The sequence below is a fragment of the Engraulis encrasicolus genome, chromosome 9, assembly GCF_034702125.1.
Source record: "Engraulis encrasicolus isolate BLACKSEA-1 chromosome 9, IST_EnEncr_1.0, whole genome shotgun sequence".
Lineage (NCBI taxonomy): Eukaryota > Metazoa > Chordata > Actinopteri > Clupeiformes > Engraulidae > Engraulis > Engraulis encrasicolus.
This window is the reverse complement of record NC_085865.1, coordinates 430,846-457,878: the sequence shown is the minus strand read 5'-3', so window position 1 is coordinate 457,878 and position 27,033 is coordinate 430,846. Positions and strand designations below refer to the sequence as shown.

The following is a 27,033-nucleotide window of genomic DNA, read 5'->3' as shown; positions in this document are numbered from 1 at the left end:
AGCATTTCGCTCGTGCTGTAATATCTTTGGTATCTTACAACAATCAGCAAAAAGACGACATTTTGTTCATTATTTAATTGTGCTTGCAAAAGCTATAGACGATCGACAAAAATAAGGTATAACAAGCCAAGTCAACAGTAAACAGTCAGGGCGCTGAGCCTGTGCGATATTTCGAGCCAGCCGAACAGAGGATCCCACGGGACTCACTAGTTTGACGCCGTGTCGGCCGGGAGGGCTGTACTTGCGCCTTACGTCATTCAGAGTGACAGCTGCCCCACGGTGCAGAACATAGCTGGTAGGCTACGTGTTTTCAGTTGAAGTAGTAGACCTACACATCAAATGAACTAGTGGACCTATTAGTTATTTTAACAACACATTCAAGTAATTTTGCAAATTACACCCTGATGCAACCGCATTTATCTTAGCAACTAATTATCTGTTAAACTAATTAAGCTCTAGTGTTAACTCTAGACCTGTTATTGTTAATTGAACGCTTTTTTCTACATAGATCAAAATAATGCATGTCAAAATAATGTCAACCACTGCAGAATTACATTAGTCTAGTCCAAATGTATCGCACAATAGCCAATGGCGATGCAACTTTATCTTGATTAGGCTACTCATTATTATAACGCATGGTTGCATGGCTCGCATGGTCACTGCTGGAAGCCGAGTTGGTCCGTTATAATAAAAGAAGAAGCGTTTATCGAGGCCTACATTTGGTCAAATGCAATGTAGGCTATCAGCATATTGCATATAGCCTACCCTACACCGATGCAACTTTATCTTGACAACATTACAAGAAGCTCGCAGTTGCTTTGAGTCCAGAAGGTCCGTTATTGCAAACCAGTCATATTAGATCGCATTAGAGCTCTAATGGAATTAGCTCGCAGTTGCTTTGAGTTGTGGAGGAAATCTGGTATATAGAGTGACAGATTAGTTAGTGCTTGCACCTAGAGGATAATAAAAACGAACCGTATATTACAGTGCCCTCCATAATTATTGGCACCCCTGGTTGAGATGTGTTAAAAGCCTTAAAATAAATTCAGTGTTTATTGCAGAAGAATACTGTCACACTGAAAATTGTAGGAAAATGTAGCCTTCAACTCAAATGAATTGTAAGAGAATAAAAAAATCCCTGACTAAAAAATAATTATTTTTCATTAAATCACCTGTTCCACAATTATTGGCACCCTTAACAATTCCCAGGAAATAAATATAATTGAAGCATTTCTGTCATTTCTACAGTAGTTTACAAAGTTTACCAGAGTATGTAGGAACATTTAATTAGTAATTCATCACTTCCTGTTTCCCTGGGGTATAAATATGACGTGACACCGAGGCCATTTCTCTTATCCACTCTTAAACATGGGAAAGACAAAGGAACACAGCATACAAGTGAGGCAGATGTGCGTCGACCTTCACAGGTCAGGCAGAGGCTACAAGAAGATTGCCACTCAACTGCAGCTGCCCATATCCACTGTGAGAGGAATAATTAAGAAGTTCAAAACAACTGGAACAGTGGTAAACAAGCCTGGACGAGGACCCAAGTTTATTTTGCCACCACGCACAGTGAGGAGGATGGTAAGAGAAATCAAAAGATCTCCAAAGCTCACTGTTACAGAATTACACCAAATGGTAGCATCCTGGGGTCACAAAGTCTCCAAATCAACCATCAGGCGCTGTCTACACGCCAACAAGCTGTTTGGGAGGCATGCACGGAGAAAACCTTTCCTCACTCACAATCATAAACGCAAGCGTCTGGAGTTCGCCAAGCGGTATTGGGGCTTCAACTGGGACCGTGTGCTTTGGTCAGATGAGACCAAGATTGAGCTTTTTGGCAACAAACACTCTAAGTGGGTCTGGCGTACCACGAAAGATGCGCATGCTGAAAAGCACCTCATACCCACTGTGAAGTATGGGGGTGGGTCAGTGATGCTGTGGGGCTGTTTCGCTTCCAAAGGCCCTGGGAACCTTGTTAGGGTGCATGGCATCATGAATGCTTTGAAATACCAGGACATTTTAAATCAAAATCTGTTGCCCTCTGCCCGAAAGCTGAAGCTGGGTCGTCACTGGGTCTTTCAGCAAGACAATGACCCTAAACATATGGCCAAATCTACACAGAAATGGTTCACCAGACACAAAATCAAGCTCCTCCCATGGGCATCTCAGTCCCCTGACCTCAACCCCATTGAGAACCTGTGGGGTGAGCTGAAGAGGAGAGTACAGAGGAGAGGACCCAGGTCTCTGGATGATTTAGAGAGATTCTGCAAAGAGGAATGGCTGAAGATCCCTCTTTCTGTCTTTTCCCATCTTGTGAAACATTATAGGAGAAGATTAGGTGCTGTTTTGTTGGCAAAAGGGGGTTGTACAAAATATTAACACCAGGGGTGCTAATAATTGTGACACACATTATTTGATGTCAAATAATTATTTCTTTATGTGGGATTTTTTCCCCACTGAATAAATGCACTTGTATTGAAGGTTGGATTTTTCTCTTTTTTTCCATTAAGGTCCCATATTATTTAGAAAAAAAAAATAATAATTGGAAGCTAAAAAACACATCTCAACCAGGGGTGCCAATAATTATGGAGGGCACTGTATACTACTTGCATATATTCATATTACTATTATTACTTTTATATACTTTTATTTCTATTATATTTACATGTTTCAGTTCTTACTTTTAAATATCTTAACTCTCTTATGTTGAACAGAGACACAGAACCCAACGTGTGTGTGTCTGTTAATGAGGGCTGCTGCGCCTGACAGAGGCCAATTCTGGGCGTTTTGCCAAATGCAGGTATACATCACTGCTTTGACGGGGAGGCTTGTATGTGGGCAAGTGTGTGTGTGTGTGTGTGTGCGCAGTAGTAGCTAGGACCTGATAAGAAGTCTGGGAAGACTGCCAAGTGCAGGTGGCGCACATCACTGTCTTAACAGGGATGCATGTCTGTGTGTGTGTGTGAGTGTGCCTTAACTGCATAGTAATGGTGGGGTGGCGTCCGCGCCAATGTCTTATCCTGTGCGTATCGCTCGGTGCGTAATTCCAAGAGCAGTATGATAAAGGGAAGAAAGGAGTCGCACACTGGAGCTGGATGCAAAATCAAAAATTGTATTAAACAAAGCCGAAAAAATGTAAATAAAACCGACAGACAGGGGACAAACGTTTCGGGTCTAGCCCTTCATCAGTGTTCCCAGTTTGAAATACGTCATCAGTTCCACTGAGCTCTTAAAGGCTCCATTGAAAGTTTTTCACCCACCAACACCTAGTGAAAAGACAAGTGCATAGTCATGGAGATGCTAGGGTGCATTGCAAGCGTGCATTAGTGCCTCAACTTACATGCCTATAACTTACAATGAAGAGAAGGAAAAAGCATATTAAGTATTACATTAGGTTGACGTTAAATTGTTTTTTATTAAAGCTCTATTTATATAAAAAGATAAAGGTGGTTGTTCCTAGATGTGACCATATACTAATAGAGTCCCTCTCCACATGCAATGTGACTGCCTGAAAAAGTCCAAGCTAGGCCAGACCATCGTTGGGAAGTTTCCACTGTAAGAGACCAGGTGCGCGACCTTGAAGATTAGGGAGTGAAGATGCCTGGGTGTCCAGGACCCCCTAGACGTCCATGAGGGTGACAGCTATAAAATATGACTTCAGCGGTTAGACTGCTTTTGATAGTGGCCTATGGACCTACAGTAACATAAAGTATCTTTGTGGCAGCTAGCAACAGGTGTTGTTTAACCGAAAACTGTCTTAATTGGGAGCATTAGGTGCATCCTCGTGCCCGCGTCAGGAGAAGGGGCTACGGTGGCTCCAAAAGAACAAAACGGGAGTTTCTTGTCCATATAGGCAGGAACACCGACAGAGGAGGCCCATGATTGGGTCCTCGTTACATAGTATTCATTGGATCAGAGGCCCTTTCAAATTACTTTGTCTCAGGCCCAGTAGCGGCCCTGCATGTAGGATCAAACATAAGGTACATATTGCAACTTCGTTAGGTCTGGACATAAGTTATAGATAACGAAGTCTAGGTGACAGGGCTGATCCCATCTCCCAGTGTTAATGAGGAATATGATTTAAGCACCTATCAAAACTTCCCGTAAAGAGAACACCAGAGGCGTATCTAGCCACCAAGCAAGACCAGCAGCTGCTTGGGACCCCATACTGTACTACAGTAGTGGTGAGTTTGGGGCAAATGTTCATTCTTTTGCATTTTCGATTGGCGCCCCATCTGAACCTAGAAACGCCTCTGGAGAGCACAGGATGTCACTGTTCAAAACCAATTAAAAACCCAAAATAGCCCTTAAAATATATTCTTATATATTCTTACTCCCGTCGATAAATCCACGATTGTAAATTCCCCCGACATCTCATAACGTCATTTGAAATTTGATTGGCCGAGAGATGATCAGCCCAGGTGGACAAAGGACAGGGATTGGTCAGGTGCACAAGATGCCCCAGGCTTGGGAGCATAAAAGATGGCCAGTCCAGAGCTCGAGAGCACAATACCAACGGAATCCCAAGAGACAACCTGACGCATCTCCTCAGTTGATCAACTTTGCTGTCTGGCTTTGCAGTAAGTAATTCTCGACTTTGGTTTGTGGGACTTAGTTTATTGAAAAAACTTAGTCTCTCAGAAAAACTTAGTCTCTGGAAAAAAACTTAGTCTCTGAGAAAAAAACTTAGTCTCTGGAAAAAACTTTGGTTTTGCAAAAACTTGTTGTCTTGCTGAAATGTTTCAAGTCTAAGATGTATTGCATTGGAAACTTGTACTTTCAACTTGCTTCTACAAAGTCCCTAACCTGAGTCGAGTTAAAGGAATAGGTCGGTATTTTGCATTTGGGACCTTAATTATGGTGTATCATACACTGAGCTACCCACCTGTGTCACTTTTGTTTGATTTGAAGCCTTCCGTGAGATTTTGGATTTGGCCGATATCCACAAACCACCATACAACGGGAGTCAGCGGGGCACAGACTTTAAATCCGTCGTACACGCATAAACAGTATTTTCTTATTTTGTTTAGGGTCATTGGGATGATACAATTACGTTTCCGCCTCATTTCAATATTTAAATCTCCCGGGTTCAGTGAACGAATTAAAAATCTGTATTGACTGAGGTGTGCCACGTCATCTTTCTGCGACGCTCATTCTGACAGCCAGCCAGCTCTGCTACGGCAGTCGGGCCGGTAACATCAGATACTGTAACAAGAAGCAAACGCTGAAGCTCTCGGTTTTTAACAGTTCTTCGGCTAGAACTTTGCTATGGGTTGAATGTGCGCATATACTGGATGCTGAAACTAAACGACAAGCTTTATGAAACCGTGGCATTTTGCGTTGAGATGGAAAAGGAAGGCGCCACACTCTCCTGGATACGAGGCTACGTGTGTGCGTTTTTTTGCGCCAAAGGTCTTTCTACCAGCAAAACAAAATAGCAGGACAGAAGTGACAGCGTCAGAAAGAAAACAATGCTGTTCCGATTGCTGATGGAGACAACAGAGGTAAGGACATATTATGTATCTAGAGTTTTTGAATGGCTAATCTTGGTGTCGCCTCAAACTAGCTCTCTTCTCGGTGCCTTCATATGGCTGTTCATGCTACCAGCTACAGATAGTCAAATGAATCAAAGCTACGTTTGGTCTCAAACAAAATTGTACACGGAAAATAGTAGTCCTTCAGTAGGCAAGACAATCACAATCATATGATAAGCCTGTCAAAGCCCTGCACCAAATCATGGAGTAGGTCGACTGTGGTTTTCACTTTTACTGCTAGTTAAACTGACGGCACGTAATTTGACTGTCCAGCTAGCCAATAACTGGTAGGCCTACATTGCTTGAAAATGAGTGATTTTTGGATTTCTTGTGCATAAGTGGAGGTCCACGGTTTTGATTGGGGTCAAAAAACACTCATTTTCAAGCCCAGTAATTATTTTTTGACTGCCTCTGCCCCATGAACCAGGAAGTAGAGGGCGTGACTTAGGTGCCCCATAAGTAACGGGCGGATCGCAAGTCAGTCAGAGGGCGTGGAACAATATGCTAGAGAATGGCTGTAGTAGTCAACTAAAGAGGGATACATATTCCGGTTTCAACATTCCTCTCACGACTGAGGTGCAAGAGCGCTGTAACTCCCCTTTGTTGACATTTTAACCCTCAGGGCGCCATAGGTTTTCCTCTGATATGTTCCGATTTGACATTTTAATTTCAAAAGGCCATAACTTAAAAATGATAATAGAGACTTTCCGTAAATTAGAGAAATGTTTGGTATGATCTCAAGTGTATGCGGAGATAAGATGTACCCATCTAATTTGCATATTATGACGTCATAGGGTGGCGGACATCGTGGATTATAGCATTTTCACAAAATTACACATATTTGAATGGTAAAATGTATTAGTTTCCACTTCCAAAATGGCCCTCACCTTGTGCATGTTATAAAGCACAATACTGAATAGTCAGGTAAATAGTAAAAAGCAAACATATTGTGTAAATTTATCTAAATTATAATCATTATTTCATAATTATTAGCAATAAATGGCAGAAACAAACCGAATGTATTTATGCTATGTGCATGAATGTATGTAGGTAGCTTTGGCTGTTCTTTTGCTAAAGAGATTTTCAATTTATTATGTAGGCACACAGATTCCTCGTGGAGCAAATATAGCCCTATATTACTTGTATGACACACAAACAAAAATAACCTGTTTAGTTTGAAAGCTCACTCGCCACGACAAGGCACGGATCATGAGTGAGGTGACGAGACAAGACGACAGACAAAGTTAATATTTTTTCTAAGGTTTTTTGTTTTTGTTTTTTCTGTTTTGTTTTGTAGTATTTTCACTGACAAAGACATTAAAATCACAACACAAACACATAAGAAGGATATAGCCTATTGTACAGTAAGAAAAATGCCCAGGGGAAATGGCAAAACAACAAGTAATTACTTATGAGTGACTGGGAACAACAAGTCATGTAGGCCTATTTGTAATGACTTCCTACTCATAGAGATTTCACTTTTTATAAGCCTTGATGGTGTGGTACCTTTCAAAGCAAGGCACTACACAAAGACCCACTTCACACTGCCTACACCTGAAATGTGTCTGACGGCGGCCTTTAGGACGGGTCCGATCAGAACACACAACACAGTCAGGTTTATCATCTGCCCTGTGGATGAAGTGGCGCTCTGTGAGTCTGCCTGGCAAGTCTCCCAGTGAGGATGACTTTCGACCTTTGTTGGTCTCTTTCTTGCTGTAGCCATCCATTAGGCCAGTGATGGCATCCTGAATGAACACTTTCAGGGGCTTGTGGGGAGCAGCAGTAGTGCGGGTGTAAACAATGTGCACATTTACCATGGAGATACTGAGGAGGGTTAGGGTTATGTACCACTTTGTTGACCTATATGGAAAGAGATACGTTTTCATCCTTTGGTCTGCGGTGTCGACACCCCCCATTTAAGAGTTGTACTCATCGACACACACAGGCCAAAAGATGTCCCTAAACCCAGTGGCACTGTGCTTGGTCCTTATACACTTCCTAATGCCGTCAACGCTGTGCTGCTTGATGTCATGCCAAGCACAGGCCAAAAGTTTCCTCTTCCGCATGAAGACAGGCTCATCTCCCTTCTTCAAGGGTAAATGCTCCTTCGTAAGGCCCTTGGGCATGCCCTTTCTTTTGCTGCTGACAGTGCCGCAGACTCCGATGTTCTTGCTTGCCAGCTCCTCAGCTATAGCTGGCGACGTATAGTAGCTGTCCATGTAAACCTCATGCCCTGACAATTAGGCGAGTGGCACCATGTACACTTTCATCAGGCCTGCTTTGTCCAGTGTACATGGACCACTCAAGGACGTAACCAGACTTGGCCTTGCTGACAACAAAGACCTTTATAGCCGTATTTGTCAGGCTTGTTCGGATTGTACATTTTTAGAATGGATCTGTCCTTGAATGCGATGGTCATTTCGTCAAGGGACAGATGTTTCGATGGACCATAAACTTTTGAATACTGGGGGACAATCAAATTTATCACTGGCCGAATTTTGAATAATCTGTCATGCCCTGGCTGACCCCTGCCAATGTAGTGGTCATTGTTCACAAAGTGGAGGAAGGACATAATTCTCTCATATGTTTCGAGACATAACCTTGCCAAAACCTGGTGTTGCAGTTGGCCAAAATTCTGCTCTATAGTCCTCCACTTCAGACTTTTCCACTAAACCCATACTCAAGTGCAGGGAAATGAACGCCTTCATTTCACTGACGGTGACGTCACTCCATTTGTGGAATCGGGAGTGAGGCTTGAGTTGGTGGGAGGCGAGAAACTGCTTGGCATACCTGTTTGTAGATTCCAAAACTCATCATTGAGAAATAGAGAAAGAAAATCTAGGGCCGAATCTGAATTCGTAAGGTCTTTATCTCCTGTATAGCCAATTTGCTGCTCGAATGGGGAGATCCAATTTTGATATGCATCATTATTATTCGTCACGTACGCAAAGCCAGCATTCATGTCTTGTGCAGGTACTGGCAGCGCATTACGCCATTACGCGCAGCTCCTCTCCCCCGTGACACACGGCTCCTGCTGCGGGCAGCACCGCGCCCACCTCTGCCTCCAGCACGCCGGGTTGACTACCTATTTGAAAAAAAACACCGTTTTATCCAGTGCGGCATCTTGTCGACGAAAGTCGCCTGTGGCGCCCAGACGGTTAATAAAATGCTGTCTAAAGCTGGGCTTACACTGTGCGACTTTTGCCCCGATTTTGCCCCGATTTGGCACTCGCACGACTTCTTGCTCAATCGCAGGTCAATCGTGAGTCTCGCATCATGCAGTGTACATGGGGTAATGACAAGCGATTTCGCCTCACGATCGTGCAATCGTAGGGCCGCAAGAAAATCAAAACGGTTTGAAATTCTGGTCGTGGCTCGTGCGTAAATCGCACAGATAGCCCCTTAATGCAAGCCGTATCTCCTGTGGCACGCTGTAATAGACATTGAAGGTTAACTACCATAGTACTACACTACTATGACATAACACAGGGCCTTTAGTAATGCACTACAACTTGGTCATTGCCATTCTGGTAACAGCAAATTTATAACGCCGTGTCTTAACGGGTTAAAGCAGTGCTACGATTTGACACTTCACATGCACAAATTAATAGGGCCGTGTGATTCGCTGTTGAGCGCGACCTCATCTCCACCTCAGGTGCGCATGTTCCCTCCTCTGCAGACCGGGGAAACATGCCTGACGCGTCGTACGGTGGAAGCATTTCGCTCGCATCCGACTGTCGGCTCGTGTAGTGTGAGGACGTGAGTCGTGAGCTGTGAACTTTTAAACAGTGAAATTCCATCGTGCAGTGTGAGCACAAGCTTAAGACCCACGAGTGAAAATATCGCACAGTGTATGCCCGGCTTAACTCGACTTGGGCAAACGTTTTATTTTCTGATGACGGATGAGAGGCTAATAGGCGAGTACATTTAGGGTTTAACCCCAAAAAAATTGATACAAAAGGTTTTATCATGGATTCTATTACTATTGGACCTGCTAAATGACATACTAACAATCTAGTTAAATCTGAGTTTGGGAAATTAGTTTTTTTTCAACATAGCTGCCATAGGTTTATTGTAAGGGCAGAGAGACACTCCAGGTGAATAGGCCAAACATTTTAGCTTGCCGATATCACCATGAAACTTAACCCGGTGATTACTCACATATTTGTTAAAAATAATTAAATTAATGTTAAAAATTCAAAATCTGAAAAAGCCAGGCTCAAAATTACTCTTTTATTTTGTTTCTAGTAAGCCAAAAGATATCTTCAGAAGAGATTATGGATATCTCTTTTTGTTTTGTAGTAAATGTAAAGATCTTTGTGCAGGCACGCCAGCTAGCATTTTTTTTTTCAAAACATGATTATTTAACACCTCTCTTAGATTTAAATAATTGAGTTTTATGTTTCTCATGTTCTTCCAGACAATTTATGAGTCTGGTAATATCATTCTTAGCATGTATCATGGCAAGGTCAGCTGTCCTCAACTCATAGCCTCTCCACAGGGGTGTCCTAAGGGCTGGTGCTGGGGCTCCTATTTGCCATGTATACCACGTCACTGGGTCATGTCATCTGTTCTCACAGCTTCTCATACTACTGTTACACTGATGAAGCAGTCATATATGTAATTTGTGCCAGATGACTCAACGGTCTACGCACACCTTACCGCTTGCCTCTCTGAACTATCCACAAGTATGAAGGAATGCCACCTGAAGTTGAGCCTCGCTAAAAGAGCACTGCTGGTGATCCCCGGCAAATAATCAGGCTGCTATGATATAAAACTCAATATGGACTCTGCTGTTGCCCCAAATAAGGCCACAAGAAACATAGGTGTGATTATTGATGACCATCTATCATCCTCTGACAGCCTCAGTTTCCCAGTCATGTCGCTTCTCAGTAACTTCAATATACATACAATCAGACTGTGCCTGACCTAAATGACTCAACTTCTGGTAGGCCTACTGTCCATCTGACCTCAACTACTGCAACTCCCTCCAGAATGGTCTTCCAGCTTGTGCAATAATACCTTTGCAAATGCCACTGCATGTCACTCCTCTTTTTCATGCCAAATTGAATACAAGGCCCTGACCCTTGCCTACAAAGCTACAACAGGCCCTTCTCTGGCGTATCTAAAAGCTATACTAAAGCCCCATGTTCCTTCCAGGACATTTGGCTCGTTCAAANAATCGAGAATCCCCAGAAAGCCGACCTAAAACCTCGGGAAAGTGGGAGTGAACATTTGGTGACGCAATGTCAGATCGATAATTATCGAGGTTGATCTCTGGCGGAAGTATAGAAGAACGAGTTCCCGAGCTTGACGCGTGTGTCGTCACACAAAACACATCAACATGGCGCCCATGCATGCAACTGACATGTAAACAGTATCATAAATGCTAAAATATCATCTTGTAATCACTATCAACAACACCAGTCAATGTCATTCAATTGCAGATGCACATATGTCAGTAATGCTGGTCTCTGGCTGTTTAATTTAGCTTACTTCAGCTAAAATTATATGTCGTGGGTGTGGAGGCTCAAGGTGAGGTGAAAAAAAGAAAAGAGAACCAAAACAAAACACGCATGAATCCCGATTGTTCCGGGATCAGTGGCGTTCATGCGCCAAACTCCAGAACTCGATTGTCATGTGAGCAGTGTCGTCAGCTGTCTCGAGAGGTCCCGAGCTGGTGAAGGCAACAATTGTCTTCCTCTACCAACCAATTCACCTTGCCCTCTACTTACACAAGTAGTGGCTCCTGTCTGTTCAGTTCAGCTGCTGAAAGACCCAAAACACCCAGTGACACCATGATTCATCACTGATGATGTGCCCTGACAAACAGCATATGGATCTTACCAAAGCAGTATTGTCTTTATCCACCCTTACAGCACTCTAACCAAACAGATCCTGAAAACATTTTGACAAATATATATTGCTTACAAAAACATATTAACATACGCAGCATTTCTGGGTTTCCAATATAAAATAAATAGGTCTTTTGAAGTTAGCTAATAATGAAATTATAATGTAATAACCTTTATTTAAAAACAACTTTGATCTTGAAAATGACACCTTTCCTGAAGTTAGATTTTCCTAGATTTGTAGTACAGTGAGTCCAATATGTATTTGATCCCTTGCTGATTTCGCCGGTTTGCCCACTAATAAAGACATGATCAGTCTATAAATTTATGATAATATGTATTCAAACATGGAGAGACAGAATATCAAAAAGAAATTCCAGAAAATAACTTAAAATAATATATTTTAATTTATTTGTATTTAATGTAGGCAAATAAGTATTTGACCCCTCTAGCTAAAGAAGATAAAGTGCTTTGTGACAAAGCCCTAGTTGTCTAGCACTGAGGTCAGATGCTTCTTTTAGTTGATGACAATGTTTGTGCATATAGTAGAACCTTTTTCCCCCATTTTTCTTTGCAGATTATCTCTAAAACATTAATAGTTTGTGGCTGTAGCTTGGCAAATGGGAGGTTCAGTTCTCTCCATAGAATTACTATAGGGTTAATATTTGGAGACTGTCTAGGCCACTTCACAACTTTAATATGCTTCTTATTGAGCCACTCCTTCGTTGCTTTGACTGTATGTTGTGTATTATTGTCATGTTGGGAGATCCAAAAATGGCCCACCCTTCAGTGTAGTGGTGGAGGGAAGGACGTTTGCACTCAGGATTGCACATTACATGTCTCCCTCCATCCATTTGTTGACGATGTGAAGTTGTCCTGTGCCTTGGTCAGACAAACACCCTCAAACCATAATGATACCACTTTCATGCATGATGGTGAGGAGGGTGTTCTTGGGATCATAGACAGCAGTACTCTTTCTCAAAACACATTGAATTGTGTTAATGCCAAACAGCTTGATTTTGGTTGCATCTGACTACAGCACCTCCTTATCATATCCTAAACCAGTCTGATGTCCGTTGGCAAACCTCAGGTGGGACTGCACAGGTTCCTTCTGAAGTAGAGGTACCATGTGTGCACTACAGGATTTTAAACCTCTTTGGCGTTAAGTGCTACCAGTAGTTTTCTCAGTGATTTTGTTCCCAGTAGCTTTGATATCATTGCCTAGTTCATCCCGTACAGGTCTAGGGTGCTTTCTTTCTGTTCTCATGATTATCAAATCCCTACAAAAGGTCAAATTTTGTATAGAACCCCAGACAGCCTGATGGATAGTCATTTTGTATTGATCACATTTTGGAAGAAATGCATCAACAGCTGGGTCATTAATACCCAGTCTCTTTCTTGTGGCTTTGCAGCCCATTTAATCTTGTTCAGGTCTAAAATCTTGTCCCTGATATCATTTAACCGCTCTTTGGTCTTTCCCATGCTGGTGAGGTTGGAGTGTGACTGATTCACTCATACTATGGACTGATTCTGCTGATTCAATGTGTCTTTTATGCATGTTAGTATGTACAGGTGTCTTTAATTCAGATGACAAGTTGATCGGAAGTGCCCATCTGGTCTGTGGGCCCGGAACTGTAATCAGTTGGCAGGGGATCAAATACTTATTTTGCTCGATGAAATGGAAATAAATTAATATATATTATTTTAAGTTAATTTCTGGATTTTCTTTTTGATATTCTGTCTCTCCGTATTAGAATACATATTATCATAACATTTATTGACTGATCATGTCTTTGTTAGTAGGCAAACCAACAAAATCAGCAAGGGATCAAATACTTATTGGACTCACTGTATGTTAGTAAGGACACCTGGATGTATTGAAATCAGTTGAAAAGCCTTTTGTATCAATTTTTTGGGGGTTTGGTGTATTAAGGCCATAGATGTACTCAACTATAAGCTGTGTTTTGGTAGGTATGGTGTTGACAGACATAGATCTCAGTTTTCTGTGAGCCTTGTAAACACTCAAAATGCTGAAAAAGCTTTGGTAATCTGGGATACTCTGTTATGAAAATGACTGGCAGCCAATGAATTAACGGAAAAAAGCTATCGGAACATAAATCACCTCATGTGAAAAAGTTATTGCCCTGTCAACCTTATACCACCCCCAGCAGCTACAATTTTAGTCAGGTACTGGCAAACAGTCTTTCACATCGCTGTGGAGGATTTTTTGCAAAGTTTTCTTTGCATAATTGTTTTAAAATCAGCAACATTGGAGGGTGTCCATAGCCTGGTTTTCGCCGACAGTGTGTGTGTGTGTAGCTCCGAAGTCCCCTGGTGGAGCAGAGCTACACACACTACCGTCTGGTAGCGCTGCCATTAATATGCTCTTCTCGAGTAGAAAATAAACAGAGCATTTATTGCTTAAATATCAATGGCAGTTTTCATTGATGAGTCACAGGACAGATTATAGACTATATTGACCGTTTAAAGATGAACAGAAAAGGTTTTTGGAGGAAGTTGCTGGTGGTGAGTTACAATAAATGCACCATGTATTTTCTGACTCGAGAAGAGTATGTTAACATGGCAAGTCATGGTTAAGCGGTTAGGGCGTCAGACTTGTAGCCCAAAAGGTTGCCGATTTGACTCCCGACCCGCCAGGTTGGTGGGGGGTGGGGGGGGGGAGTAATCAACCACACCTACACCCCTAACAAATGCACTACTCTGTTCTTTTGTGCTACTGCCCTGAAGAAGGCACTCATGCCGCTACGCATGGGCTTTGTTTTTAATATGTCCACTTGTCAGATTAATGAAGACATTTTAATTTGGAGTGCCTTAGTCAGATAATTCATTCTCATTTTTTGATCGTGGAAGTACATACCTTGGACTAAAGAGCACCCAAACCCAAGAAGCCAACAAATCAATCTAGATAAGAGCACGCAATACTCTACAAACTGAAAGCATCAACTATACAACATCAGAGTTGGTGAGGGCAATTTTAATTCTGTATACGCCCAGCAAGGACCAAGGGCAGGGACGGGGACGGCCGGTAGCGATAGCGGTAGCCCCAGGGCCGCAGGTGGTAGGTGAAGTACTCCAGAGTGTGCATGAGGACACTGTCCACGTAGTGGAAGGATACGGCCAAGTCAGAGCAGCACTGGGGACCCTGCAGGGACCAGAAGATACACACACACACACACACACACACACACACACACACACACACACACACACACACACACACACACACACACACACACACACACACACACACACACACACACACACACACACACACAAACAAAAGAGGATCACAGGAGTGTCACTTGGTGGAGAACGAAACTTGATTACAACTCCAATTCTTGAAAGTTTGGCAAAAGCATGTCCCATTTATAAAAATGCTAATTTCGTTCAAATCAGTTACATACGAACTCCAGCTGATAATCAAGGGGTCTGTTACACAACCCACCACCCATAAAACTTGCTGAGAGTATGAAGACGGAATTATAGTTGCTCTGAGTATTAACCCCCCCCCCCCCTCATAACTCATAAACAGAATGCGGTATGACCACCAACCTTTGGGGAGATTATCTACATATGGACATCTATGAATGACATAATTTTTGTGTCATTATCTGGTATTATGACGTCATTATGACATCATCTGATTATAATGCCCAAAATCTCGCCATAATGTGTTTTCCATCAAATTTAGGAAATGCACTTAAGTTTTAATTATTATATGCTTCAGACCACTTTAATGCTCACAAAGCTGTCTGATGCTAATAGAAATAACAAAAAAAATGTGAAAAAGGAACAATAATGAGATTAGATCAGTGATTTCTGGTCAGACATACCTGTCAGAAATCCGTTGCCATGGCAACGGCATAAATGATAAACATAATCTTTTGGTATCAAATTGTAGCCAACTACATTTTAGGAAAAGTTACCAAGTTTCGTAGTCATAGAATAAGTCGTTAGGGAATTATACAACATCAAAGTTGGTGCGGGCACTTTTAGCCAAACCCCACCCCCCCCCCCCCCCCCCCCGTCTGGATAGGGTTAAAGTCAACTTAAAGGGTTAAACAACTTTTGGCTCTCAAACCATTAATGACATGAATCGAAAGCACCCTTCATAGATGTTTTTGTCCATCAAATCACATGCAAGATTTTTTTGATAAGGAGCCTTATTCAAAAATGTGTCAGTTATGATGGTAGATGATATTGTGAAGACAAAGGAGCAACATACCAGCTGGCGAGAATCATATTAGGTCTACTTGGCTTGAGTAGGCTTACTCATTATCATCAGCTCATTCAGAGCTGTTTGTATCAAATTTGTTTTTATTATCTGACCTTAACATTCAGGGATTGACACTTCTACAGCATAGCATATCATCAGCATATCAGATTCTCTTCAATAGCAAAAACTGTATAGTGTAATGTAATTGTATAGAAAATAGAAATGGAACTTAGTAGCTACTTGCCTCCGCAGGACGGTAGAAATTTTCCATCCAGTACCAGTGAGTCTTGTCGAATTTTCTCGTCAGATGAAACTCAGGGGCGAGGGGGTGAAACGTGTCTCGGTGCAGTGTGTCCCTGGAATCCCCTGGCCGAACCCCGATCTTCTCCATACACCGGGCCAAAGCCACGTCCTCCTCGGGCGAGGTGTGGGTGCACACTTTGGTGCGGAAGGCCTTCACATAGCGCTGTAATGCTTCCTTGCTTAGGACATAGCCCGCGCCGCCACTCAGGAAGCCTTGCTTGACGTGGAGCTTGAAGTGTTTGCCGAAGTATACGGGCTGTGCTGGCGTGTGATTGGAGAGGATCCAGCGCAGGTTGTCCACCGCCACAAAGGTGTCGTCGTCAGCCTTGAGGAACCAGTCGGCCTCATCACCGTGCTTCTCCAGGACATAGCGGAAGGCGCGGATGGTCTTCCAGTAGAGCTTGTGTCGTCCTTCCCCAGTGCCCAGGCCTACAGCCGGCAGAATTGGGTCATTTACGGAGCTCATGAAGACCACCCGGTTGCAGCGGCGGCTCCACGTGGCCTTCACATGGCGAGCTTTGGTCTGATGGTTCTTGGGTGCCGTCATCACCCAGCAGAGAATACGCACTTTCTTGTACAGCTCGTCCGCTACATGGCTGTCTTCTCCTGAGCCAAAGGATAGGGGACATAAGAACAAAATATTGCACAATCGCTGGCCTTAACCACATTCTTCATCATCTAGTGGCATTAACTTGGTCATAATTTGCTAACATCCTCAGAGATGTGCGTTACACGGTTTCAAGTCAACTTGGCAGAGTACAAACTATTTATCACTGATTCTTGAAAGTTTGTCAAAAACACTCAGAAATAAAATTCTGCAATTCTGTTGCATTTTCATGAACAAAATAAATTCAGGTATTGACCAAGGAGTTTGTTACACAAATGTACAGTTGTTTGAAATATTTGAGTGTATTTTGTTTTACTTTTCATGTAAAGTTTGCGCACACCCTGCAACAACTGCTGTCCCAAAGACAGACATCATTTCAATCATGAAAAATAAAAGAAATCAGTGATGGAATTGAATAAGATCACCATGACCTGGAAGTGGTTCTACAGAACGGCACATAGTGAGTTTAAAACAATATTAACTATCATTTTCTGATTGCTCAAAATGTATCCCATGTATTCGTCATCACTGTCAGATTAATTCAGGTATGTACAAGGTTATTTTCATTACTGATTACCCATTTTCAAACCCTCAACTTCACTGCATACTTCACCATCAATGAAACTCCTGTTAATGTGGTATTTTCTCTTCAATTTGCAATTTGTTTGGACACTGGTACTGTATAGCATTGAATAATAGCATTGAATTAGATTGATGTTAATTAATATATATACTTTTTGAGAAGAGGTATGAAACAGTGAAAAATGAAATGGCTAATGTGAACAAATGCATATTATGTATAATAATAGTTTTTTGTCACCACTGTCAGATCTTATTCCATATTTTACTGAATTGTGCTGGTTAGTGAAACATTACCAGACATATTATGAATCATTGTGATCCAAAATTAATATCTAGCCTCCACTGAGGGGCATTTGCACTTTTTCTGTGTTTTGTTGTGACATCCATGAGATGGCATCACCGTCAGGGTTTTACGTTCACCGTCAGGTGGTAACATCTGATTCTTTTAACATGTTTTAAGAATAGGCTTACAATATTTATGTTCAATTATGTTGAATTAATAAAGTAATTCTTCACTCTAATGCAGTTAAGATATATATCCCTTGTAAGGTGTTTGTGTTTTGGTTACATAGAAGGTTTTCAGGTCAATTTGACCCGGGCATGTAGAGAAATAAGGAAAAATGAAAAAAATCATAGTTCATATTCACCCTCATGTTCCCCTCACTCTGCATGTGAATTTCTGTTTATTTATATTTTTGAGAGTGGGAGATACATAGAGAAAAAGATAAGGATACAGTGAAGAAAGAGAGAATAAACTCAATACAAGCTCTCGGATTGAGCCACCAGTGCTCTTAACACGCAAGGTTGAAACAGTAAGCGCATACGACTTTGTTGCGAGCGTCGACGTTGCGCAAGGAACGTCAGCGAGAACTTGTTGTCACGATGTGGGTGTCATTAAATACAGCGCATTTGCAGTCGGCCACAAATATGAACGAGACGATGAGCTCGCACCGGTTTGCTCTACTAACACACCACGTGTGAGGAGTGGGGGACAGGCAGTGAGGAGGAGCTGAATTGGGGACCTGCGCAAACTTGTGTAGAGGTGTGAGACAAGACCCATATACACACGTGAGTGAGTTGTTGACCAACCAGTTCATGGGCGCGTGACCTCGGAGGCAGTCCGCCGACGAGCGTTGAAGGGGATAAGCAACTGCAGAGGTTGCAAGATCTGACTGCAGCCGTATTCATCCCGCGATAGTTTTACACCATGTGACATGTCACCTCGTCAACGCAACGTCAACGAAATTTCGAAGTTTGACAGGAAATCTAACCGTCATGCAGCATTTTCCATCCAGTGTGCATTCCATCCAGTGCGCATGAATGCGTTGACACATCTCGAATGCACCTATTGATGCACAACTGAGGGACTGAACAATATCTGCACTTCTTTTTTCCACATACTTCACCCTCTGCCTTTTCTACACAACATGTGATCACTGTAGTAGACAGTTTAGAAAATATTGATGTTTAAGCAGTGGCGACTCCTATTGGACGCTGGGGGAAGCACAGCTTACTTGAACTCAGCTCAAACGAACCATATGCATTGATCAATATTGCAGCTTAACATTCAAGATTCTATATACTGTATTTTCATGAATGTTGCATTTAATTTCAAACGGGGGCTGGTTAAAATTACACTTATTTTAACATGTAGGCTATGATTCCAACACACTCCCCCAAGAGTGCACAATTGTTTGAGGAGTAACCATGGCGATGAACACTCTTAGTTCGGCTACTGACGTGTATGGGGGGAAGCTTGCATTCAGCAACGTCCATGTTGCTTCACCAGAGCTCTTGCCACCGATTGATAAAACATTGAGGAGCATTGGCCAATCAGAGTGCGGCTGTAATGCTGTGCATTGTATGGAAAAAAAAAACTTCCTGGGTAAATTTTAGACAGTCTGCTTACTTCAGGCAGGCTCACACATAGTGAGGGTGGGCATAATAAACCTGCCCTAAAGCTTTCAATCAATATCAAATATGTATTTTGTACTTTACCCGTGTTTCCTCTTCAGTCTCATTCACGGACGGAGAGCAGAAGAGAACAATTGTTTTGAGATCTGTTTTGGGATTCCTGCAGGGATAGTTGTGACGGACGTGTACGTTGATGGCTAGTCGCCCCCTCACTGACTATGTGCTCCGGTAAGAGAACCGCTGCGACTTTAGGTGATATTGAGAGATTTATTGATTCCAGACATCAAAAGTGTTCTTCATTGAACTGTTGCATACATTTCCATTGTATGATTGCAAGTAGAGTAATTACAAAGATTTGTGTGCATTACAAAGTGTGTAATGAGTGTGTGGTTTCTGCAAGATAAACATATACAGAAAAGAGTAATTAGAAACTATACAGATAGATTCTACACAATATCAAAAATACACCAATGCATGTTTCAGACCACTTTTTCCTCCATTTCACCACCTCCCTACCCGACCCTACACCCACCCCCCCTCCCTTGGTCACATATAGGCGGAATCTACGCAACCTGTCACGCACTAGCTTTGCATCAGTGGTGGCAGATGCCTTGCCCTCAGCAAGCGTGCTCTCCTCACTCGATGTTGACACTGCTACAGATTCGCTCAGCTCCACACTGACCTCCTGCCTCGACAACCTCTGCCCACTAGTCACAAAACCTGTAAGACCTTCACAACCGCGACCATGGCTGACAGAGACCATCCGAGCTCTACGTACCACCCTCAGAGCGGCAGAAAGGAAATGGCGCAAAACCCGCAACCCATCTGACCTCGAAAAACTTAGATCTCTACTAGCCTCCTTCTCCGCCTCTGTAACAGCTGCCAAGACCCACGTAAGCTGTTTTCTACATTCAAGTCACTGATCAACCCTCCCCCCCTCCTGCACCCACAGACCTTAACCCGGACAACTTTGCCACCTTCTTCACGGAAAAGAGGGCAAATTTTAACAATCAATTCTGTGAACCGTCCTCCTCCCCAGAAGACACTCCCCTGGCAACCACACTGACTGCTGCAACACTCCACAAATTTACTCTACTCTCTGAAGAAGACGTTTCCAGACTCATCACAAGAAGCCGTCCCACTACCTGCCTACTAGACCCAGTGCCCACGAACCTTCTTCAAGACATTGCCCAAACAGTGGTCCCAGCAATCACATCCATCATGAACTCCTCACTCTCCTCCGGCACTGTCCCCTCCGCCTTCAAACAAGCAAGGGTGACACCACTACTGAAGAAGACTACAGACCTGTCTCACTGCTTCCCTTCCTATCCAAGACGCTAGAAAGGGCAGTTGCAAAGCAAGTCACCAACTTCCTAAACCAGAACGGATTACTTGACCCAAAACAATCTGGTTTCAGAAGTGGACATTCAACTGAAACTGCGTTACTCTCAGTGACTGAAGCTCTAAGGACTGCAAGAACGGAAGGACTATCCTCGGTCCTCATACTACTAGACCTGTCTGCAGCCTTTGACACAGTCAACCACAAGATCCTCCTGAGGATACTCACAGCCATGGGAATCACAGGCGTTGTCCACTCAATGTTCAACTCCTACCTCTCTGGACGCACCTTCAGTGTGTCTAGGCAAGGGAAGCCGTCTACGACTCACACCCTCTCCACAGGCGTACCCCAAGGATCAGTGCTGGGACCCCTTCTGTTTGCAATATACACCTCCTCCCTGGGACGTGTCATTCAAACACATGGGTTCTCCTACCACTGCTATGCTGATGACACCCAGATGTACCTGTCGTTCCGTCCAGAGGACACCACGGTTTTGGAACGCATCTCTGCCTGCCTCACCGATTTGTCAACATGGATGAAGGACCACCACCTACAGCTGAACCTGGCCAAGACAGAGCTCCTGGTGATCCCAGCTAAAGAGTCGCTCAGTCACAACATCAACCTCAAGATAGGCTCCACCATCGTGACCCCAAACAAAGTCGCCAAAAACCTTGGCGTCATGATTGATGATGAGCTGTCATGCTCCAACTACATCAACTCGGTCACCCGGACCTGTCGATTCCAGATGTCCAACGTACGGAATATCAGACCTGTGCTGACACAATATTCTACACAACGACTGGTGCAGGTCACGGTCCTGTCCCGCGTTAACTACTGCAACTCACGCATGACAGGTCTACCTGCTTGTTCGTTAAAACCTCTGCAGATAACCCAGAATGCGGCGGCACGGTTGATATTCAATCAACCCAAAAGGACCCATGTTACTCCTCTATTTATTGAGTTGCACTGGTTACCGATCGCCGCCCGGATCAAGCACAAGGCATTGACCCTTTCCTACAAAACCATCACAGGAACGGCCCCAGCTTATCTGAAAGACCTACTAACTAACGCCTTATGTTACTGGAAGAGAACTGCGCTCATCCAGCACAAGCCGTCTGGCTCTGCCATCCAGTCGCTCTAGGTACTCCCAGTCAAGATTGTTCTCCGTTGTGGTACCCAAGTGGTGGAACAGTCTCCCAGAGGCAGCAAGACTAAGCACCTCTCTTGCAGCCTTCAAGAAACAACTAAAGACATTCCTCTTTTGAGAGAATCTACTAGACTAATGATTGAACTGGCCTTGCCCCAGGGCAGAATCCTGACATGATGTTTAGTTTAGTTTAGTTTGTGAGTGTGTGTTTGTGTGTGTGTGTTCTCGTTATTTCCTCTTTATTAAAAAAATAAATTTAAAAAAAACCTAACTAACCCCCTCTTTGTAATTGCACTTGTTGTTCTGTATATCTCCTGTGCACTTTGTATTTGCTTGTGATGTTGGCTTGATTATGTCCTCTTCTGAAAGTCGCTTTGGTTATAAAGCGTCTGCCAAATGCAATGTAATGTAATATGCAAAACATACAGTTTCATAATAATTAAGTAGTCAAATATACATATCAAGTTACATTAACAATATACATAATAATGTAATTGCACCTAAGTAACATTAATGTGGCAAGGAAACGAATTACTGCAAGTGAAAAGTAATAGGATAATAATACAAGTGAGAACTAGGCACTTAAGGGGTTAATACAGAGAAAATCAAGTGCAGTACACTTAGTGTCCACAGGGTGGCGCTTTAAGACCACAAATGGAAGAAGCGTTTTTTGCCGCCATAAAGTCTAGCAAGACGAGTGTTTACGTGAACAGCGCATGTCTCCATAGCACGACAATGCAATATTTGGAAGCTAAATTACTGCTTCAAACAGTCCCAAAACGGTGGAAATAACACCACAGGTAGAAACTACTATCGAAGCACTTCCAAACCGGACTACTCATGTAACTTTAAACCAAGAATGAGCATTTAGCAAGGCATTTAAGAATTAGACATTTCCTCATTGAAATGAACGGGAGCTTGCGGTAAACCCAAAGCTACGCGGTTACCGGACTAAACAGCATGTAACAAACACAACCGGATGAAATACAACATGAATACAGACAGAAATGAAGTACTTACATTGTCATCAACGCACACGTACACACAAAATATTTAACATTTCAGCAATATGCTGGAGCAAACGGCAAGTGTCTGCCAGCGATGCACACTGAAAGTCAAGTCATGAATGCAAGCAAGTGTGTGGTACGTCACCAATGACGTCTCTGGCGTCACGACACTGGCTCCTGCACGGAGTTTTCCCACAATAGTATTTGGGCAACGAATTGGATAGGCGTTTTGATGAACACAATTTCGGAGTGCTATCGAGAGGCAACTGGTGGGTAAGTCATGTTTAGGTTAAGCTTAGAGCTCTACTGTAGTAGCACCGCCGAGTGCCTATGATGTTCAATGAGATTCTATACTGCAGTGGTACTGATGACAATGAAGTCGTTAAGTAAAGTTGCTGAGGTGCTTTTGTTGTGCACAGCTTTCGGTTGTTTTAATGCCTTAAATAATGTTGTTGTGGTCAATGCGGGATAAAGTCATGAGTCGTGACTTGTGACAGGTGGACTGACGCTAGCTAGCAGCCGAGGCCCACCTGTTACCCCTGTCAGTTGATTGCGCAACCTTTCCTCGCTGTCATCGCGAAAAACAGTAGATGGGGCACGCGTGACAAGCAGGGCAGAGAAAGAGACAGCGCATATGTTGTTTTAAGTTATTTTTCTCTTCTTTCGTGCAGAGGGCTGATGGGGATCTGGATGAATTTGCATTTTGTGAAAGCTCTGACTATTAGTAGGGGCTGTAAGCCGAGAAATCGTTACGCGCTGGATAGAAGCATATAATTCGGTACACATGTTCCTTGAGTGATTTGAAGACATCCTAGAAGGGGTGCCCCTGGAAAAAAAAATGTCTACCATGTCATATACAATATGTCATGTTGGTAATGCATTACATTGTTATTACATGGCATTATACTTAGCTGACAATGTTAATATAGTCCTCAGCAGAGATGAAGCAAGGGTAGTCTGCTTGACCAGATTGATAAAACTACAAAATGTACATAGTGTGAAAGTATGGGTGAGTCTGTGCTTACGTGCTTGACAGCATGTAACATTGTGAACGATTTGAGAAGATTCTTGGTCTGAATTAAAATGAGCATTGCCCACACTAAAACTATGGTGAGAATAGACTGCTCCTAATGCTCGATCTGAATGGGATAGTGTCAGTGCAAGATGCCCTAGGTAGCAGGTTCTCCATCCTCTAATTTCCATAACAGATAAACGTATTTTATTTGTATGAGAGAGGGTAAAAGACAGGACCTTTCCATATGTATGAAGAACCCCATAAGATCACCTAATTCTCTATTTTTACAAGGCATTGTGCATATTATGAGAGCATTTCAGTCATCTTTAGAATGGCATTACAGATTACTCAATATAGGCCTACATGTAGGCCACAGTATGGCTTCAGTTTAAATTAAATGGAAATGATTTCTTAGTATATGTTGAGTAAGAAGACAGAGGTAAATTGTTTTTTTTATTTGCAGACATAGTTAGCTCAGTAATCATTGAGTGCTTAAGTTGCTATCAAAACTGACAGCTGATGGACAACATGTACCGTAGGTCTTGTGCCACCCTTACCCATAGAAAAAGAGAGAATAGAGAGAAATATCTATATAGAAAAACAATTATCATATGAAAATAAATAATTACCTGTACTCATTTTCTTGATATGCAAGGCACACAAATAGCCTGGGAGGAAGGATAGTCTATCATACCCCCCCCCCCCCAAACAAAATGCCACAAGACTTTTTAACCTTCAAGATTTTGAGTGGTAACAGTAACATAACTCATTCCCACTACACCCTTTTGCATAATATTGTACATGTCCTCAGAATGCTCTACATGTTTCAGTTCTATGTAGTTGTACTGTACAGGACAGTACAGTGCAGTGCAGTACAGTACAGTAGCATACAGAACGGTGCAGTATAATAAAGTACAGTAGAGTATAGTACAGTACAGTACAGTAGCATACAGTACGGTGCAGTCTAGTACAGTACAGTACAGTACAGTATAATACAGTAGCATACTGCACGGTGCAGTAGAGTACAGTACGGTATATCACATTACAGTACAGTACAATACAGTAGAGTACAGTACGGTGCAGTCTAGTTAAGTACAGTACAGTACAGTAGCATACAGTACGGTGCAGTCTAGTACAGTACAGTACAGTATAATACAGTAGCATACTGCACGGTGCAGTAGAGTACAGTACGGTATATCACATTACAGTACAGTACAGTACAGTACAGTACAGTGCAATACAGTAGAGTACAGTATAGTCTTGATGACTTTTAGGCTACTTTGACTTTAGCCCTCCAAAGCCAATAGGATTTCCACATGCTGTTGTTTTAAGTTTTTGAAAGACTATTTTAGTAGCCTATGTGAGAGAGGGAAGGCAGGCAGACATGTTTTAAATAAAGGACCACACCCACAAATAAAAAATAACCAGCAAACAATAAATTAAGTGGTTAGGTAGCCAACATGTCATCTAGATTAAAGCCAAAAGTAGATGAAAAACAGACATGTTACCATTTTGCTCTTTTAAAATATAAAGTATCTGTCAATATACTGTATATATGATATATTCATAAATGCCCTTATCACTCCATTGTACACTTAGGACTGAGATATACATATCTGAACATCAGCATACATTTTATTTTGTAATGGCCTATAGTAAATCATCCAAGCTGTCACTGACACTTGATATGTACATGTATTATTGACTTGATTGATATGAATATTTCAGTTGGACTCCTAGGCTTAAATCATTGAGGGGGTCCTAAGGAAGTAGTAGTAGTTTGTGTGTGTGTGTGCGCATGTGTAAGTGGGATTAAAATTATTGTTTGCCATCTATCTTTGTCTGAAGAGCAGACTGAGTGTCTGAACCTGCTAATGCTAGCATGCTAACATTGGGAGAGTTATGTGTGGCCCAGTTCAAGGGTTTATCTCTTCTCCCAAAAAATTTCTAACCACAATTTTCTTGGATTTTATAGATATGACCCACTGCAAGTTTTTAAAATCCTTAATGAATGTTGGTTCAATAGCTAACTGCCCAGAAATTAGCTCTCAATTGTAGAGTGATCTCATTCTGACCATGGTTTTTATGATTTTCCTCTTTTTGAATCTAAATAAGACATATATAACATTGTTTTCATGGTAAGTTTTGCACATATTTTCAAAGTTCAGTTTGTATACATCACACACAAATGGGTGGATTGGCCCATAACACCATTATGTCCCGGCAGTACAGCATTTTACTACTATTGGCTCGTTTTGGGCAGCCATCTTGGGTTTACCCCATAAAAATGACCTTAATGACATTGAAATTTGGGGCACCCCTTCTGAAATGATGGAGAACACCCTAAGGAAGGTCTACACCGATTTTGGTGCTTCTATCCAGCGCGTAACGATTAGGCCCTTTTTGGACGGTAAGAGACCCAGCTATATGGTTTGTGATGTCTGTTAGGCTACAAAAGGTTTTGTGGTGATGGACTTGCACTGGAATGTTTAGACTACTTGTAGCTGATATCTGAAAGCATATCCAAGGTTTTAGACTAAGCAAGGTTTTGATTTCAGCAGCGCATTCAACACCATCCAACCATCCAACCCCACCTACTGGTGGACAAACTGGTCAGGTTCGGTGTTAACCCAAGTCTTATTACTTGGATTAGCAATTTTCTGTCAAATCGTACTCAGCAGGTTAGATTTAATCAGGCCATCTCATCCTCCAAGGTCATTAACACGGGGGCTCCCCAAGGATGTGTGTTGTCCCCCATACTCTACACACTCTATACCAACGAGTGTCGCGCTCTTGCGACTACACACTCCTATTTTAAGTATGCAGACGACACCGCCCTGGTGGGGTTCTTGAAAGCAGGGGAGCTGTCAATGACCAGCTTTGAAGAGGAGGTGGAGAGTTTCATTAAATGGTGCAGTGACAACTTTCTTAATGTTAACGCAAGCAAAACAAAAGAAATGGTGATTGATTTTAGACGTAGGGCACAAGCAGTACCACGCACTGTTGTCGATAACACATCGATTGAGAGAGTAAACACCTACAAGTATTTAGGGGTTGAAATTGATGACCAGTTTAAATTTGATAAATGTGCTGCTTCTAAGGTGAAGAAACTTCAACAAAGAATGTTTTTCTTAAGGAAATTGCGCAGTTTTAATGTTGATTCTCACATTTTAGAGTTATTTTATAAGTCTGTACTTCAGAGTGTCTTGTCCTTTGGTCTGGTCTGTGTCTATGGTAGTATGCGTAAACAAGATCAGGATAAACTGCAACGCATTGTTAAAACAGCCAGTAGAATAATTGGATGCCATCAAACATCAGCTGCTCAGCTTTTTCAAGACATCATACTACACAAGGCTGAAAGTATCCTGGGAGACACTACCCACCCTTTACATAGCAAATTTCAGTTTAGCCAACGCAGTAATGGGAGACTGCTGCAGAGGAAAATAAGAACAGCCAGGTTCAGCAAGTCATTTGTTCCCTCTGCAATCAGAAG

The 27,033-nt window shown here is 42.4% G+C and overlaps 1 protein-coding gene across 1 annotated transcript in view; it reads right to left on the bottom strand.

Moving 5' to 3' along the window:
• Positions 1 to 8,524: 8,524 nt before the first annotated feature.
• LOC134456064 (glycoprotein-N-acetylgalactosamine 3-beta-galactosyltransferase 1-A-like) overlaps positions 8,525 to 27,033 on the bottom strand; it is a 33,139-nt gene continuing 14,630 nt past the window's right edge. The window contains exons 5-9 of the mRNA XM_063207498.1: positions 25,931 to 25,981; positions 21,098 to 21,103; positions 15,871 to 16,535; positions 14,399 to 14,552; positions 8,525 to 8,622 (exon numbers count right to left, since the gene is read on the bottom strand). Of these exons, the coding sequence (XP_063063568.1) occupies positions 8,525 to 8,622; positions 14,399 to 14,552; positions 15,871 to 16,535; positions 21,098 to 21,103; positions 25,931 to 25,981 (974 nt within the window). The remainder of the gene's footprint in view (positions 8,623 to 14,398; positions 14,553 to 15,870; positions 16,536 to 21,097; positions 21,104 to 25,930; positions 25,982 to 27,033) is intronic.